Genomic DNA, 16,519 nt, shown 5'->3' with positions numbered 1-16,519 from the left:
TTTTTTTTCCAAAAAAATCACCTTTAAAAAGCCTTGGGTTGAATTTGATTGGAAAGAATTTATTCGGAATATTTCTGCAGTGATGCTGGCCAGACCTAGGATATATGTGACTCTAGGTCGATCGTTTCTTATCAGAGTTTGCCAATTTTTCTAATTTCCATTGAAATGGATACTGTAAAATTGACACCTTCCCAATCTCTCTTGCAAATCTAAGTTATTCCACGTTTTGAGGTTCGCCGATTTGTATAATAAATTTTTGAAAAAAACCTCTCTATATATATTACTGTGGATGACGTTTGTATGAATTCGCATTGTAGAAATGCTTGTATTGATTTTATTGATTGTATTGTATCTGTACTAGTACACTCGTCGCTTTGGAGTGATCTATAAAGGCGAGTGTATATGTTCGATTGACATAAAATAAAATACAATGAATAACTTAAGCCATAGGTGTCACTGTGGGGAAGCCTGTAATGGCACTATGGTAAATATAAAAAAACCTACGACGAACGAAATTTAAATGGCAAACTAACGCAAATAAAAGCCATTAAAAAGGGTGTATTAACTTAAAAAAAAAATCACAGGAACGTGTTGGTGCATTTTTGATTGAAACAAACTCATACTTAATGTATCTATTGAAAATATTAGAAATACTTTGATCACTATTCTTCAGGTGTAATTTTTTACTGATGTTAGATATCAGAGTCTTTTAAAATCTATACCAAAAAATCGAGTAAAAACTTTAATTGATAGAGTTTCAACAAACTCACAAATAACTCCACTTTGAATTACACTTATTTTCGTTAAAATAATTAAGATTCAAATAACTGCTATGAGCAATACTTACTGACGATCAAAATATGCATGAATAATAAAAAAATGATTGCATTGATGAAGTATTCTCGCTAGTAATGATCTTTGCCTGATCGAGTAGCTAAATTAAGATGATTGAAATAATCGGAATCCATCACAATTCACTATCAAGTAAGATGATAAGATGATTCAATAGGAAGAACACAATTTATGTCTATGTAATTAGAATTTCAATATTGCTAACAATATATATCAATCACTACTGGATGACATGTTAGTATAGTATATGTATAATTAGATTAAAATTATAATTTCATTATTGCTAAGAATTGATCTCGTCCATTAATACTGGATGACTCGTTTCATTCAATTCAAAACTATGTATGTATGTAAGTCAATACAACTCACTTGTAGCCAATCTTGGGTAGCATTCAGCTTCACTTTCATCTGCTTTCTATCGAACCAACTATCGACAAGTTCTGAAACTGATATTTATATTTATATGTACATATGTATATTTGATTTTTTCCATTGAGGGAGTGAATGGCACTAGCGGTCGTTTATTATTCAAAGTCAATTACGCGAGCATCGATCGGCCCATTCGAATGATAATTAATTTGGGACGCGGCCATTGTTTTTTGAAAGTTTGCTCGTTTTATATTTGATTTGCATTTATCGCGCGCTCGCGTCGAACGATTCAATTTAAATTCATTTGGCCTTTGTTCGACGGCCATCATTTTTGCGATCTGCTAATTACGAATTACCGCGTTTGCACACTGCGAATTTCCACCGCTCTCAATTAAAATTTCATTCAAATCATTAGCGAAAGTCAAATATTTAAAATAATACTTATTCAAATTGGACGAGTTGTCATTTTGTTCTATTTGGAGGCTGCGACGAATGAGATGGTTAAATATTCAGTGTTTCGATATATGTACCTACATACAAATCATACATATGTATATATGTAGATACATATGTGTGATGAGACGAGTACGATTTGTGATTAGAATTTGAAATGGATTCGACGCAGACAGGTAGATATTCGTAGAATATTTGTAAACCATTTTAGGTATAAAGGAATAATAAAAAAGGTAGTATTGATAAGAAATATCCTTCCAAGAACCTTTTAAATACATCATGTAATAAATTTTCCTTTTGCTTTCATGTCGCTTATATTATATAATATGATTTATTACATAACAAACTGATGAATCAAGGATATGGCCAAAACATATTAAATTATTTAAATTAATTTAATCATCCAAAAAATTAATTATTCTGATAAAAATGCACCTAAAATTAAACTTGATAATGACATTTTTTTCATGTAGTTAAAGGTTGATTAGAATTATTAAAGATATATTTTATTACATAATTGAAAGCAAAAAGTGTTGAATAAACTTACTTATTTATATGAATCCAAAAAATATTTTCACATATCCATATGTTTACGTATCTGTTCATATTTATACCTTTTACCCTCAAATTTAAAACATAAGTGTAAAAGCAGAGCATTGTAAAATCGTCAACGCAAATTTGAATTTTGAATGCGAATTTCAACAAATGAACCAACAAGGAACGTTCGATTATTAGATAAATAGATTTTATTTGAGAGAAAATTATAAAAATATGAAGATAGCATGTATGTAGAATTTTAACATAATAGCTTAAAAGCTTAATATAAACTCAAAATAGTCAAAAGCTATTTAAGATCTTCAATGGCCCAGGATAGACTGAATAAATTGTGTATACTTACAATTGAATGCACTATTCTTAGATTTGACACTCTATTTTTATTTCTATTGCATAAAAAAATTTAAATATGATTTTTTAGGGGAGAGGGGGGGTTGCATAATTAATGTTTTTGTCCCGGTTGCAACTTCACATGGATTCCACGGTTGGTTTCTTCACATGGATTTGTTTAGAAACTTAAAGACGACTTAAAGATAATTTCAGACTCTCATTCCTGAAAACACACAGAAATTACCTTTTATTATTTCGCATTTGAAACAAATAATATTTAAACGAATACTTTTTATGTTGGTTTGAAGTAAATGTTCAATTTTTTTTACCTGCATTCTAGTATAGTAAATTACATATAAAGCATGTTCGCGTTGAGCTATGTCTTCATTGCGTTCTGAATGGGAATGCTTGAATTCTCCGAAGAAAATCTCTCATTTAATGAATGAAGGCTGCATTGAAAACTGAAAAATAGCATTAAAAAAAAATGAAAACCGCTCTCTATGAAAGATAAGCTTTGAGTTTCAGGGCAAAGCTTCACTATTATTTAGGGCACGTATTCGCTTTGCAACTATTTATAAGGCGAAAGCTTCGCTGGCCGCAGAATTGCTCGTAAAATCACTTTTAGTGCCGAAATGAATTAACGCCGCATAAATCTTGGAACTGGGACACTGGGATAACTGGAGATCGCCGCAAACGCGGAGACGATCCCCAATTTAGCATTCATTGTTCAGTTAAAATTGTATATTACATTTGCATGTTCACATATGAGGAAAATGCCTAATGAAAGCATAAACTCCCAGAAGAGATTTCAGCACACAACACTTAATCAACAAAACTTACGTCTGAATTTATATACGTACATAGTTCTTTTGTATACAGAAAGATATGCTTAAATATACTGGCTTCTATTGAATATATGTATGTACATACAATACGAAAATATCCATATATGGGAGTAATATCCAAATGATATTAATATACTTACTTATTTGCAAATTGAAAACTTTTCATAGATAGATATACATATGAAAAAAATACAACTTTATTAATATGTTTGCAAGAAAACATAAACGTAAATCATCTTAAAACATACACATTGGAATTTGCCTGTGTAAGAATTTAATGTATGATTGCAACATTATGTATATTTCATCATAAGTTTAAAATCAAAATAGCCACCTTATCTGATAAGTAAAGTTTTTCTAGTAATGATGTATGAATGTGAAATGACAATGAACAGAACTTGTTTCTAGAATGGTAACCAAGAAATTGTAAATACAAGAATAATTAAATTTGAGATAAATAACGAATACAAGAATGATTAAATGTGAGATTTGTGGATGAAGTTTGTAAAATTTGGATACGATTATTTGATTAGATAATGTGTAAAATGTACGATTAAACGAATATCTGTTGTCGGAATAATATCTCTAAAGGAAAAAAAACACTTATCATTTAAATGATTTATTGTAAAATATCACAAATATTAATTAAAGATTGTTTCATATTTCTTGATAACAAAAATTAAAACTGATAAAAACCATTCTAAATATAAATCAATAATAATAATCATTTCGAATCTTACTTTAATTTGTTAACGATCGTTTTAAATATACAATTAAGTACATTAGTACAACAATAACTATCACTCACGCGAATTTCGTCAAAACCGAGTTCAAATGTACGTTTTGACTTTATATTTGATTTGTACGTTACAAAAGGGACACATTTCGAATGATGCCGAGCACTCCATGCAGGTCAGTAAATGTCCACAGGGGATGAAACTGGCGTTCTTTTGGTTCGTATTGCATATAGTACAGTTTCCCTTCAACAAGTTTTGTCTATGTGTTTTCCGTTTACGTTCCATTTGTTTCAAGTCGACTCCTGGTTTGTTTTCCTTAGCTGCGTCGATGAACTCCGTTCCCTTCAAAAGTTCCATGAATTGGCATTTTGTGTCCAGTTTAGCGTGCTCTAGCCAAGGATCTTCGACTGGATGTTTAATGCTTCCATTGCAGAAGTAGCAGGTCATTTCAGCTCCTTTTCCCGCATAGTAGAAGCCAGCTTTGGCCACTTTGGTCTTGCATAGAGGTAAACTGCAAGGCCAGTCCCTAAAAGTCAATATGCGACTGCGGAAAGTCATGTAGTTAAAATTCGTAGGCAAGCGCTCTTCCTCTTTGTTGATTTTGATTAATTGTGACATTGTGATCACCAGTCTCCATGTACGATTTATGATATACTGACTCTTTATTGAATATGTAGATACTATGTTGCTAGTATAAAAATGTCAACAAGATAATGGATGATAAGATAATGAATGTGGAATAATAAAGTGCAAAAATAATATTCAATAAGATAAATGATAAAAAATACTAATTTATTTATTTATTTATTTTACGGTCAAGAAAAAAAATGACCATTTTACATAATGAAAATGGAGAAAGAAAAAAAATATAAAATAATGTAGTAACAAATGGAAAATAGTACAAACAGGTAATTTGTTAAATAAGATAACAGTACAAAAATTTAAAACGTTAAGTAATCAAAATTAAAATTATTACTATTATGTATATTAAAATTGAATTCAAATATCAAAATAAAAATATTATTATTATATTAAAATTAAAATTAAATATTGAAAGTTAAAACAGAACATACACAATTTAAATAAATTTTCGAAATTGAGCTAATCATCAACAATCATATAAAGGTAGTCCTCGACTTTTGAATTACGCAGGCCTGTGGTGCCCTTCGTTGGCTTGGTGCGTGCGAATTAAGGATTAGAAGAATTTCTTTATATAACCAAATATAAAAATTAGATGTGCGTTAGAAGAATTATAAGTGCGATAAAATAATTTCTTTATATAACCAAATATAAAATCTTGGGGTGTACGGACATGTTTTCAAGGTAATATAATATGTAAACCCAAAGCTTTTATATTTGGTCATATAAAGAAATTCTTAACGTTTTACATTTTTGTATTGTTATCATATTTAACAAATTACGTTTTTGTATTGTTTTCTTAGTTTTTATTAAGATTTTTTTTAACACCAATAAGTACTAAAATCTTAAAAATAAATAAAAAAGGACTACATTATAAAAATTATAGTCCCGGCCGGCTTAAATGATAATCTTAGAGAAATTTCTTTATATAAATCAATAATTATACTAGATTATTAGCGTAAAGGATTTATGTAATTAAATATATTACTTCGAATAAAGATATAATATGCACATATACTAGAAGATTAATTTAAAAGATTCGTGTACTTTAATATGTATATTACTTAAAACCATGGTTCGCCTTTATATCATATCTTCCTTCCAGGAATCAAGGTTTTAAGTAATAACATACCTCACAAAGTGGCGAAGTTTCAAAACGATCGAAAGAATGTATGTAGGAAGTTTGTCACATCGATTGGCGAAGTGAAACTAATAAAAAACCACAGTCATTTTACTTTATGAGTTCCAGAATTTTGTATTTTGTCTAAGATTTAGTAATTTCACTCTGTTAATGCTACCGTAGGCTTGTTCGGCAGCAAAGAATCTTGATCCTTAATATATTCTTGTCGATACCCTCATTCCTGAGGATCGCAACCTCCATTCCAACACTCTATATGCCAAGTGACAGCTATGTATAGTATATGGTTTAGCTAAAACACTTAATATCCCCAATAGATATATTACTTTATTTAATCTATTAGTGAATTGAAAACGTATGTGAGCAAGTATAAAAGCTTATAATATTAAGTTTATATAAGATGAGAGTAAAAAGTAAGTGTTATAAACTTATAACTGTTTAACTGTAAGCCTGTGAATTGTGAAGGGGTGGTAGAAACACGCCTTTGGATAGCTAGCTATCATCGCTTCAATCTGACATAAGATTTCGATAAAAAATTTAATGAGTTGGTTAATGATTAAACTCCTCTAGCTTCATGTCGGAGACATTAACTTACTTATATGTTAGTGAGCCCCCGTATGCTTATAAGATATCTGAAGCTTGTAAGACATCAAAGCGTCTTGAGGAGTGGAAGTGGTTCAAAATCAGATCTTAATTTTTGACGAGCAAGAATGTCACTGAACTATGTAATAGAGTGAAGCTTATAAAGCTTGTAATAAATAAAATAGGCGTTCAGAAATTCAGAGTTTACCTACTACAAAGGTAAATGAAATGAGGCTTAGGTATTGATGGTCCATATTTTAACCTTTTCGCATTCATATAATCGCCATTGGGTGCTCTCTTGCAAATCGACTTCTCCAAATTAAATTAGACATCCCTCACAACCGTTAATCGTAGAGAGACGCACGGCCGGCTTAACGTGCAGACTGCGGGATGCCTCGTGTGAATTAAGTGGATATAAATTTTATGAGATAAACAGCAAAACGCTAACGCTAGTCGGGTGATTAATGTGCCCGCGTGTTGGCTTTAAGTATTTATATATTAAATTTGTAGCGTCGCATACACACTTTATAAAAGCCTCGTTAGTTAACTTAACCTAAACGAAATAATTTGGGCACCAAAACACACACACCCTTTTTTCGAAAATGACTTGAACATTACAGCCCTGTTTAAAAAAATCTACTCTATGTAGCATCCGTTAATGTTACTACTAATTATGTGCTTTGTAATAATAGGATTGTAATGGTTGTTACTAGGGGCAGCACTTTGTGAGTCACATTACTGAATAAGGATATAATGATATACATATTTGAATGTGGCGGAAGTCCAATTTTCAGTTCGAAAAACTCTATTTCTGTTTGACTTCATTCACAAATTGTTATCACTCATTTTAATTCAATATTTCTAGAATCTCGGAAAAGCATAATATACGTAATACAGGACACCAATATTTTTAAATATTGGAAAACGCAAAAAATTACAGGTATTTGATGTTTTTGCGAGATATTTTTCTAAATGAAGAAAGAGAACTTTCGCCAATTTCAAATACAATGAATAAGGATAATATGATTTGGTGACATTTAAATATATACATACATATGTATATATGCAAGTTTTGAGTCAAAATGTTATTTACATATGTAATTGGAATTGATTTATTTTTACTTTAACAGTTGCCTTACTGTGGATGGTGGATGCCAATGCTAAAAATGCGTACTTCAAGTTAAAATAATACAAAATCTGTTAAGTTTATTATTGTAATTAGCTACAAAATCATTTTACCATATATTAAACGTCGAATAATATAAAGTGCAAGAATTGAAAAAAATAACAGTTGAAGCAGAGCCGTCATTCCAAGGCGGATATCATTCTCACACTGGCCGTTGAGCGCGGCGCGTACTGAATTCCCTCTTTTTCGCTCACAATTTTGAGGCACGTGTACAAGGTTCTTCCCGCGAAATGATTATTTCTCTTAATATTGAAACTTTGCTATTTTGCGAGTTTTGGCTCCCAATACAGATTTCAATTGTATCCGCCAAGTCGATAATCTATATTTAAATTTTTTTATATATTGTTTTAATATTTTTTATACAAAACTAATTTAAAACCTTGTTTTTAAAAATCTTTTTTTAATAGTTTTTTTTAAATGCTCATATCTCATCAACGAGAAGAATTCAGTGGGTCAAACTTAGTAAAGATTGATTGGTGATTAATGATTGATCTCCGCTCCGGTAAATAAAAAACGTAATTTTTTGATGCTCAGTGTAAATAGTCTACAATCAAATTATTGTTGTTTTATTAATAGTATTTTTTAAATAAATCGATACCATTAGATATCAGTACTACCGGTAGTGGAATTTTTTAAATCTTGGAATCCAAATCAAACATATGTGAATTATTGAAATGTAAAATCAGCTTTAAATATACTCAGATCAATGATATGAAATGTTAGTCGAGCTCTATTGTAGAGGTGAAATTTTTGATCTCCGAGGAAATGGAAACATAATAAATGAAATTAAGTTAAATCTATTATACTTAGAGTTGGAAGGACTTTAACGACTCGCCCTCCGATTCGATAGCCCCAGAATCCTTATGATACATTAGGTAGGAATGCAGGATGCGGACGACAATTACTCTATAATGTCATCATCTATCGAAATTGATCTTTAGAGCGTGTGTCCGTCAATAGTAACGGATTATGCACGGGGTGTAAGGGACATACCACAATGTGAATGAGTAACCGATTGAATGTCTTGAATGGAATATTACGATCACGTGCGAGCCGTTGCTCGTGCATGGTAATTTACCATTTCACGCGGCCCTTTGTACCGCAAAGGATCAATGGGCAAGGATTCGAGATGACGGTGTTTTATTGTTTCGATGTTTCCGAAAGACAATGCCCAGGGCATATAATTTATATTGGTTTGTAAGTCTGGCGCGCGCTCGCGCTCTAGGGGTCAAGCGTGGGTCGAACCCTTTTTGATATTTATTCACATTTTTTTTGTGTGTGTGTAATTCGATATGAGCGATATATTTGAGGTTTTGTGTTCACTTTGGAATTGTTTTCGATCTCAAGGATGACCGGGACCGAAATAGTCATCGGTTTCGTCATAAAGAAAGTTCTTTGTTCACACGATGCATTGAAGATTTTGGCGTATTAACGTATGTACATATGAACATATACATACATATGTATGTGAATGTGGATTTATTTTTATTTTTATTTTTATTTCAATATCATATAAAGTATATTATCTATTCATCAAATGTATGGTGTAATCGCTTGTTGGCTATTTTATATAAATGCTGGTGTTATCTTTTTACAAGGCCCAAGGATAAGATATAAAGGTGACCCAAGGATTTAAAGTAATAAATTTTATTACATTAATTTAAGCCCGGATAATAATTCTGATTGCAATCTTAATCACACCAAATGAGAATTTTTTATATTTCTATATATTTTATATTTTAGTGTATTTTTTAAATTTTCTTTTTATTTTATATTTTATCATATCCCATATATACTTTTTTTCCAATTTAGTTTTTAAAAATTTTGTCGAATTTGGTCTTTAAAAATCCTGAATGTTTGTGAGTTCGATTTACATGACGGCTTCAATGTGAAGTATTTAATAGTTTAATGCATATTCATAAATGTACATACTGGGTGACCGTGAAAAAGTCGAAGTGAAAAAGTCGAAAATATTCGTTTATCATGCATACATATGAAAAACGGTTAGTATATATACCTATCAGTGGCGTGCGGTAAAACTCTCTCTCCCCCCGTCGTACATCCTCACTTAATTTGTGTTAGCAGGATACAACAGGAACAAGAGGAACAGGCTTTTCCTCCCGTATCCTGCGCGCGCACATTAAACAAGGCTGTTTGACCAAAAGAGAGATAATTTCACCGCATGCCACTGATAAATATTATATACATATACATAGTACCGTTTACCATGCACCCTTTTTTTTTTTTGATCTTTTGACTTAAGATCTTTCGATTTCCGATCTTTGCTTTTTCGACCTTTTCACTTTCGGTCCCGTGAGGTAGACCCGTACATACTATATCAAATCAATTTCCATGTGATTTAAAGATAAATATTTATTTATTTTAGAAAGAATATATAATAAGTAACATTTTTTTATAAATAATTAAATAAAAACATCTTATATATAATTTCGAAAGAGACTTTGTATGTATGGATTTATGTATGTTTGTTTGTTTGGGTCGTAGATTCTGTGGCGTTCAATTTAATAAAAAAAATAAAAAGAATCAAATAAAACTATTCAAATAAATGTAATAAGCCTTTTACTATTAGATTGGTCATGTTTAAGCGGTTTATATTACAAATACCGAGCGAAGCCTGGTAAAAACACTAGTATTTTATAAAACACATATTTTTACTATTTATTATTACTAAAAATACTGTTATTTATGAATCAATTAAATTTGACAAATATTTGAAATCATACTGTTTATTTATTTATTTTGAGATAATTTTGGTTTGATTTCTTAGGCAGGCACATTGTCTCATTATATTTAAATTTAAACTCTTTGGTAAGAATACATACAAAGAATACATAAATATTAAATATTATACATAAATATAAAAAAACTTTCAATTAGAAAGTATGACCTATCTTTTAAAAGCTTTTTACTAACTTCACTCTGTTAGTTCAGTGACATTCCTGCCCGTCAAAAAATTTGTAATCTGATTTTGAACCACCTCCACATTTTATGTCGCTTTGATATCTCACCGACATACGGAGGTTAGCTAAGATTGAAGTAAGCTAATGTCTCCGGAATGAAGCTAGAGAAGTTTAATCATTAACTAACTCATTAAAATTTGCATCGGAATTTTGTGTCAGGTCAGAGCAATGACAGCTAGCTATCCGTACACAGCTCCTTTGCAACTCACAAGGTAAAAGCTTAATCAGTGTTAAAGGTAACTTTTTTCACTCCCGTCTCATATAATTAAACTTGTCAACTTAGTGATCATATTCATTGAATATACTGGTAAATATATTAACATAAGCTTCCAAGCATAGGTATTTTTGAATGTATAAAAAGTCATCCAGTCAATATTTCAGGTTACTAGTAGTTAAAATATTGGTAAATTCATATATTTAGAACTCAATATAAGTACGTATGTATGTACATACGTACTTATATTGAGTATTATATTAGTATAACGTTTTTGAGATATCTGCAAGCTAGTACCAAGTCGTAGATTGCCTTATCTCGAAGTTAAACATTATTCCAGGTCAAATACAATTATTCCTTCTATGCGAACATCGACGATAAAATCTGCCAAGTTGAGTTATGCCACTTTGAATAGGCAGTTCGCGCCACAACACGTGTCATGCGCTCTACCGTGTGGTCCTTGCGTGGAGGTATGCGTTTCGCGGACGACAGTTTGACTTCGAATGTTGCGATAAATCCGTCTTGAATATAAATTCGCACGGAGGGGCATTCATTAGGGGCAGGTCATGTGTGTTTATTGCCGGGCCGCGGCCCCTTTGTCGGTCCGTCCCTGGAATTTATGTTCGTCACTGGCCCAAACAATAAACCTGAATCACAATATAAAACGCACTGCGGTGACGAAAAGCCGCAAAGACTTTCTTCACAACAAAAATGTACAAATATATATGTTATTTATGTGTGTATGTATGTATTCAATTTTAAATATTTGTATTGTCTTTTAAAGTGGCTGAAAGTCATAGAAATATTTGATAATATTCAGTCCAAAATAGGCACGCAGCTACATATGATTTTTTCTTAGGGGGGAGGGGAGTTACTATATATATATGTACATATATATACATATTTACTATATAACATAATATGTATGTACATCCAAATTAACACATAGGCCCCAAACGCACTTGCGATTTTCTGTCGCGTGATCGTTTTTTCGCGCGACAACAACTATCGCACAAAAATATTACGGTGCACGCACTAGCGACTAAACAGGCGAAACTTTATCAGTTTCAAAATGTATTTTACAGAAAGGTGTTGTGTTGTGGCTCTGTTGTTGCGCATAAAAGCGAAAAAAAAACGTAAATAACATAGTGGGTACATCCCCTTATTAGTCAGATGTTTTTTAAAGGACTATTTCATAAAATTAATCTCGATTTGATTAGTCTAATTTTTAGTCTAACTTAGTTTAATTTTCGAATCAACGGTTCGACACCCTTCGTTACGTACTGAAGTGCGACTAAGCTGCTAAGCAAAATCTCGAGGTCGAATTTTTGCATTTTCACAAAACTTCATATATTTTTACTGTGTACATATGTTTACGAGTGATTTGAAATGATAAATTTCAGTAGGTGGGAGGGGGAGGGGGGGGGTAAAAGTCCCAAAGCCAAGCTTTCAGTGATAATTCAAAACTACTACAAATACAGATACCATTTTGATATGTATAGAATATGTAATAACTAGTGAATAGCCCGATGAAATATCATCGCATGGGTATAAAATTATTATATACCCGTATAAAACTAAAAAAAAAATCCGGAACCGGAACCGTTATTTTCGTAGACTCTCATAGATAGTTTTCAATTCTTTATTTGTAATAATTTTCAATTCTTAAAGTTAACGTTAACAAAATGTAATATTTTCCGACTATACACAAACGGTCATTGACCTCGTAACGTTTAATATTATTATTACACATAACAAATTACGTGCATATACATATGATGTGTATTTACAACACGTATTCTGGGCGAGGATATGGCGTGCGGCGCGGGCTCGTGAGGACATTTGAGGTGAGGAGGCGTTTGGATCGGAGGGTTCGAGGTTTGATTCCCGGCGCCCGCGGTGAATGAAATCAATTTTTTTCTCGAATATCGTCAAAATATAAATAATTTAAATTATAATTTTAATTTAATTGAAAATAAATATATAAAAAATGGTTCAAAACCTCGCTAAATGAAATTATTAAAATTACGTATTTTTATATGGTGAGAAGGAATATTTCAATTAATGTTTAAAAAAAAAAAGGTGAAATGAAGAATTGGATTTGGCGTGATGTCCGTGACCATTAGCTCAAATTAGACCTATATTCAGGTTATTGGGGTGATCGGTTCGAGTCGCGACAAAGTCGTCTCGTCGAAAAATGAATTTATCGATTTTTATCGATTCATTCATTATGTTCGGCGAGAGTTAGGACACACACACACACACACACACAAACACACACAGATTACCGTCTTTATATATATGATTGCGGTTTGGAAATCATTTGTTCTTTTTAAATCTTGAATATTTTAACAGTTAAATAAAATTGAACACATTGTCCATATTTTCGGGGCGTCGACCATCTCCAGGTCCACTCAAGTCCATTGTATTAGGAAAAACTAGACGACGACATCATCGAGGTCCACGGCGGGAAATGTGTTGAATGCCATAAATTTCGCGGGTAAAACACGCGCGAGGGCGAACTTCGCCGTTTAATAATTTAGAGAGGGATGATATTCCGGGGCTGCGATAAATATGTCGCCGAGATATGTTACCCGGCTCGTAAACAAACGTTGTTACACATCTGCACGTGGAGAGAGTTCTCTGGCGTCCCTGACACACGTGAAACCGTAAATATCGCGAGTTTCGCAGCTAATGTGCCACCCCTGAAAAATCGTCACAAAAATTCACGACACTGCGACTACATTACAGTGAAATTTGAATTTTAAATAATATGTTGAATGTACATATATACATATGTATGTAGTTATTTCAAAGTTATTGCCTTTGCTGGCAAAGCTTAATCTTATACATATGTGTGTATGTACTTTTAGCAATAGCTTAATCTCTTTAGGAGACTGCTTTGGAAGATTTGGGTATATGTAGATTGCAATTACATTAAGGCTAACTTATCTGGTTATCGATTTAATTTTAAAGACGGTCCTATGAATTGTTTAAATAATCGAAAAGTATGCTGAAAACTTTCAAAAATCTGTGCATACATATATGTACATATATTAAATTATGACCTTCATTCACTAAAAAGTTTTAAAATGATTGGATTAACAAATCTAACATATTTTTTTCATTCATTTAACCGCGTATGGTTTGAATTATAGGCGCACACAGAATTTCTTTTGGGGACGGTTAAGCCGAATAAAATTCATTGTTAGAACATGTGAATATTTTTATTATTAAAAATGTATGATCTGCTTGTCAGGAGACATTAGCGATACAGAAAATGATATTCATCCAGCGGTTTTAGTCGTCGTTTATTTTTTGAGACGCCATGTTAGCTACACGTTACCAATCTTATCATTCGCACATGCACTCTTCTAGGTTAAAAACTACACAAATCCCACATATAATATATAAAAAAAACGGAAGGATGTATTTAGGTATGTGAAGAGTGCATCGACAAGTATGAAGATTAAAAAAATATAGAATTATCGAGAGTTATTTTATCGATATTGATTCCGATTCCGATGATGACTTCGGTTGCGACTTCGGTCCCGACTTTAGTTAGCATTACGAGTACGATGAAAATTGTTTTGTTGTTTTCTTTTATTATTATATATAAAACTTTATTTTAATTCATATGTCAATTATTTTCCGAAAACACCCGTTGAAATATAAACGGGCACAACACTGATATTTTATAGTATCAGATCTATTTAAAAACTGTTAATGAATAATATTAAAAAGTATTTGTAAAAACCTTTGTATGTATAAAAAAAATAGCATTAACTCTATATAATTTTAATAAAAATTAAATCAATTTGTGTGTCGATTATATCTATGATTTTAAATGAAAATTTAGAAAAAAACAACTTTACGGCGAAAATTTTTTGTTTCAGATTATATTACACATTTATCATTTACGTATTTGGTTTTAGATACGCAAAATAGATGGCTCTGTGAATAATATTTCAAAAAGAAAAATTGTAAATATTTAACTTTCAGTACATACATACATATGTTCATACATACTACTATAAATTATAATTTTATAACTTCTTATCTATGAGATATATCCATGTGTACATATGATACCTACTGGGGCCCCCATACATAAATTCATACCAAGTGAATGTTCTCAAAGGCATTATTAAATTTAATTGAATTCAAGTCTACCGAAAAGTGTTCAGTGGAGGGTAAATAATCATACTAAGCGACACATCGTACCTGAAGATGCACAAAGTATCGCATCCCTCATGAGAATCCCGCTTCTCTTTTTTTTTTGAACCGTCTAACGAATTGCACGCAATTACTACTACGCACGAATTAAAAATTGAAAAAAAGTGAAAGAAGCAGAAGACGCGGAAAAAGAAGAGGAGCGGAAAGAACTTTGAAGTGGTCCGTTTTTAATTTGGGAAACTCGGGCAGCTGTTGCTGTAAAGTTTGCCGTCGCGCGAGCTCCAGGATTTTTACTTTCTCTCTCGCGCCTAATTTGGGAAACATTTCCGGTGTTGCCATATGGCGCGGTAAAAGAAAAGTCCTCCTTGCTCCTCGGGGGGAGGGATGCTGGGAGAAAAGGTGAAGCGCCCCTGAGGGCGGCTCGTTACCTATGAGCGATGACGAAATAAAGCCGCGCAAATGCCTCTTTACGGGAGTCCCGGACGTCGAGACGCTCCCTCAGGATCTCGGCCATTTTTCAACCACCGTGGAAGGGAGTGAGGGATGAGGGTGGCTTAAGTTTAAACTCGAGTTTGGCGTCCATTCTTGCGTTCGCGGGGATTAGTTCGCGAGCGGTCTCATTAATACGCGCGTAGCTGGAAGAGGGTCGTCAAAAATGTCCTTAAGTTGTTGAGTATGTGTTGTGTGCGATTGGCGATAATGTATATATTTGTTTATACATAATTGTAGTTTTGGTGAAGCTATTAAATTTTTAATTCAAGGGAATAGTCGAGGTTAGCTTCATGTTTAAAAATTCATTTTATTTTACTTGAAGTACATATAACTAGGGTAGTGGACATAGTAGATGCCAGTGATGGCGTATGGATGTGAAACTTGGACATTGAACGCCAAAGTGCTACAAAAAGTCCAATGCACTCAAAGAAGTATGGAACGCTGTATGCTCGGCATAACGAGAAAAGACAGGAAGCGGAACACGTGGGTGATAAGTATTATATAACAAGGGTAGTGGACATAGTGGATAGAGTAAATAGATTTAAATGGAAATGGGCGGGCTACGTAGCTAGAAGAATGGACGAAAGGTGGACAAAAGAAGTGCCAGAATTGTACCCGAGAGAATGCAAAAGGGCAAAAAGATTACTGTATGGAAGATCGGTAAAAGAAATTAGGAAAATGCTTGGGGTGAAATAGATGAGAGTTGCGCAAAGCAGAGACGAGTGTAGAGGCCTTCATCCAGCAGTGGATGGTGAGCGGCTGTAGATGACGGTGATGATGATGATGATTACAATGTTTATTTAGATCCTGTTGGTTAAGTTAAGAAAACGTAAAAAAAGTTTTTGATGTATCTTCTGAAGCAGAATATCTTTTCAACTAATTTTAATATGACAGATAATATATTTAGACCCATTTCTGTTTTATTTCAATTCTTATAAAAAAAGAGTTTGGTGCAACTTATATAGATTAC

The 16,519-nt window shown here is 32.4% G+C and overlaps 1 protein-coding gene across 1 annotated transcript; it reads right to left on the bottom strand.

Moving 5' to 3' along the window:
• Positions 1 to 4,015: 4,015 nt before the first annotated feature.
• Positions 4,016 to 4,792, bottom strand: LOC143916979 (baculoviral IAP repeat-containing protein 7-like). The gene has a single exon (XM_077438330.1). The coding sequence runs from the start codon at positions 4,757 to 4,759 to the stop codon at positions 4,235 to 4,237; it is 525 nt and encodes a 174-aa protein (XP_077294456.1). The 5' UTR covers positions 4,760 to 4,792; the 3' UTR covers positions 4,016 to 4,234.
• Positions 4,793 to 16,519: the final 11,727 nt, after the last annotated feature.

The sequence above is a fragment of the Arctopsyche grandis genome, chromosome 9 (genome assembly GCF_051622035.1).
Source record: "Arctopsyche grandis isolate Sample6627 chromosome 9, ASM5162203v2, whole genome shotgun sequence".
NCBI lineage: Eukaryota > Metazoa > Arthropoda > Insecta > Trichoptera > Hydropsychidae > Arctopsyche > Arctopsyche grandis.
Note: the sequence above shows the minus strand (reverse complement) of the source record. Positions and strands in the feature narration are given on the sequence as shown.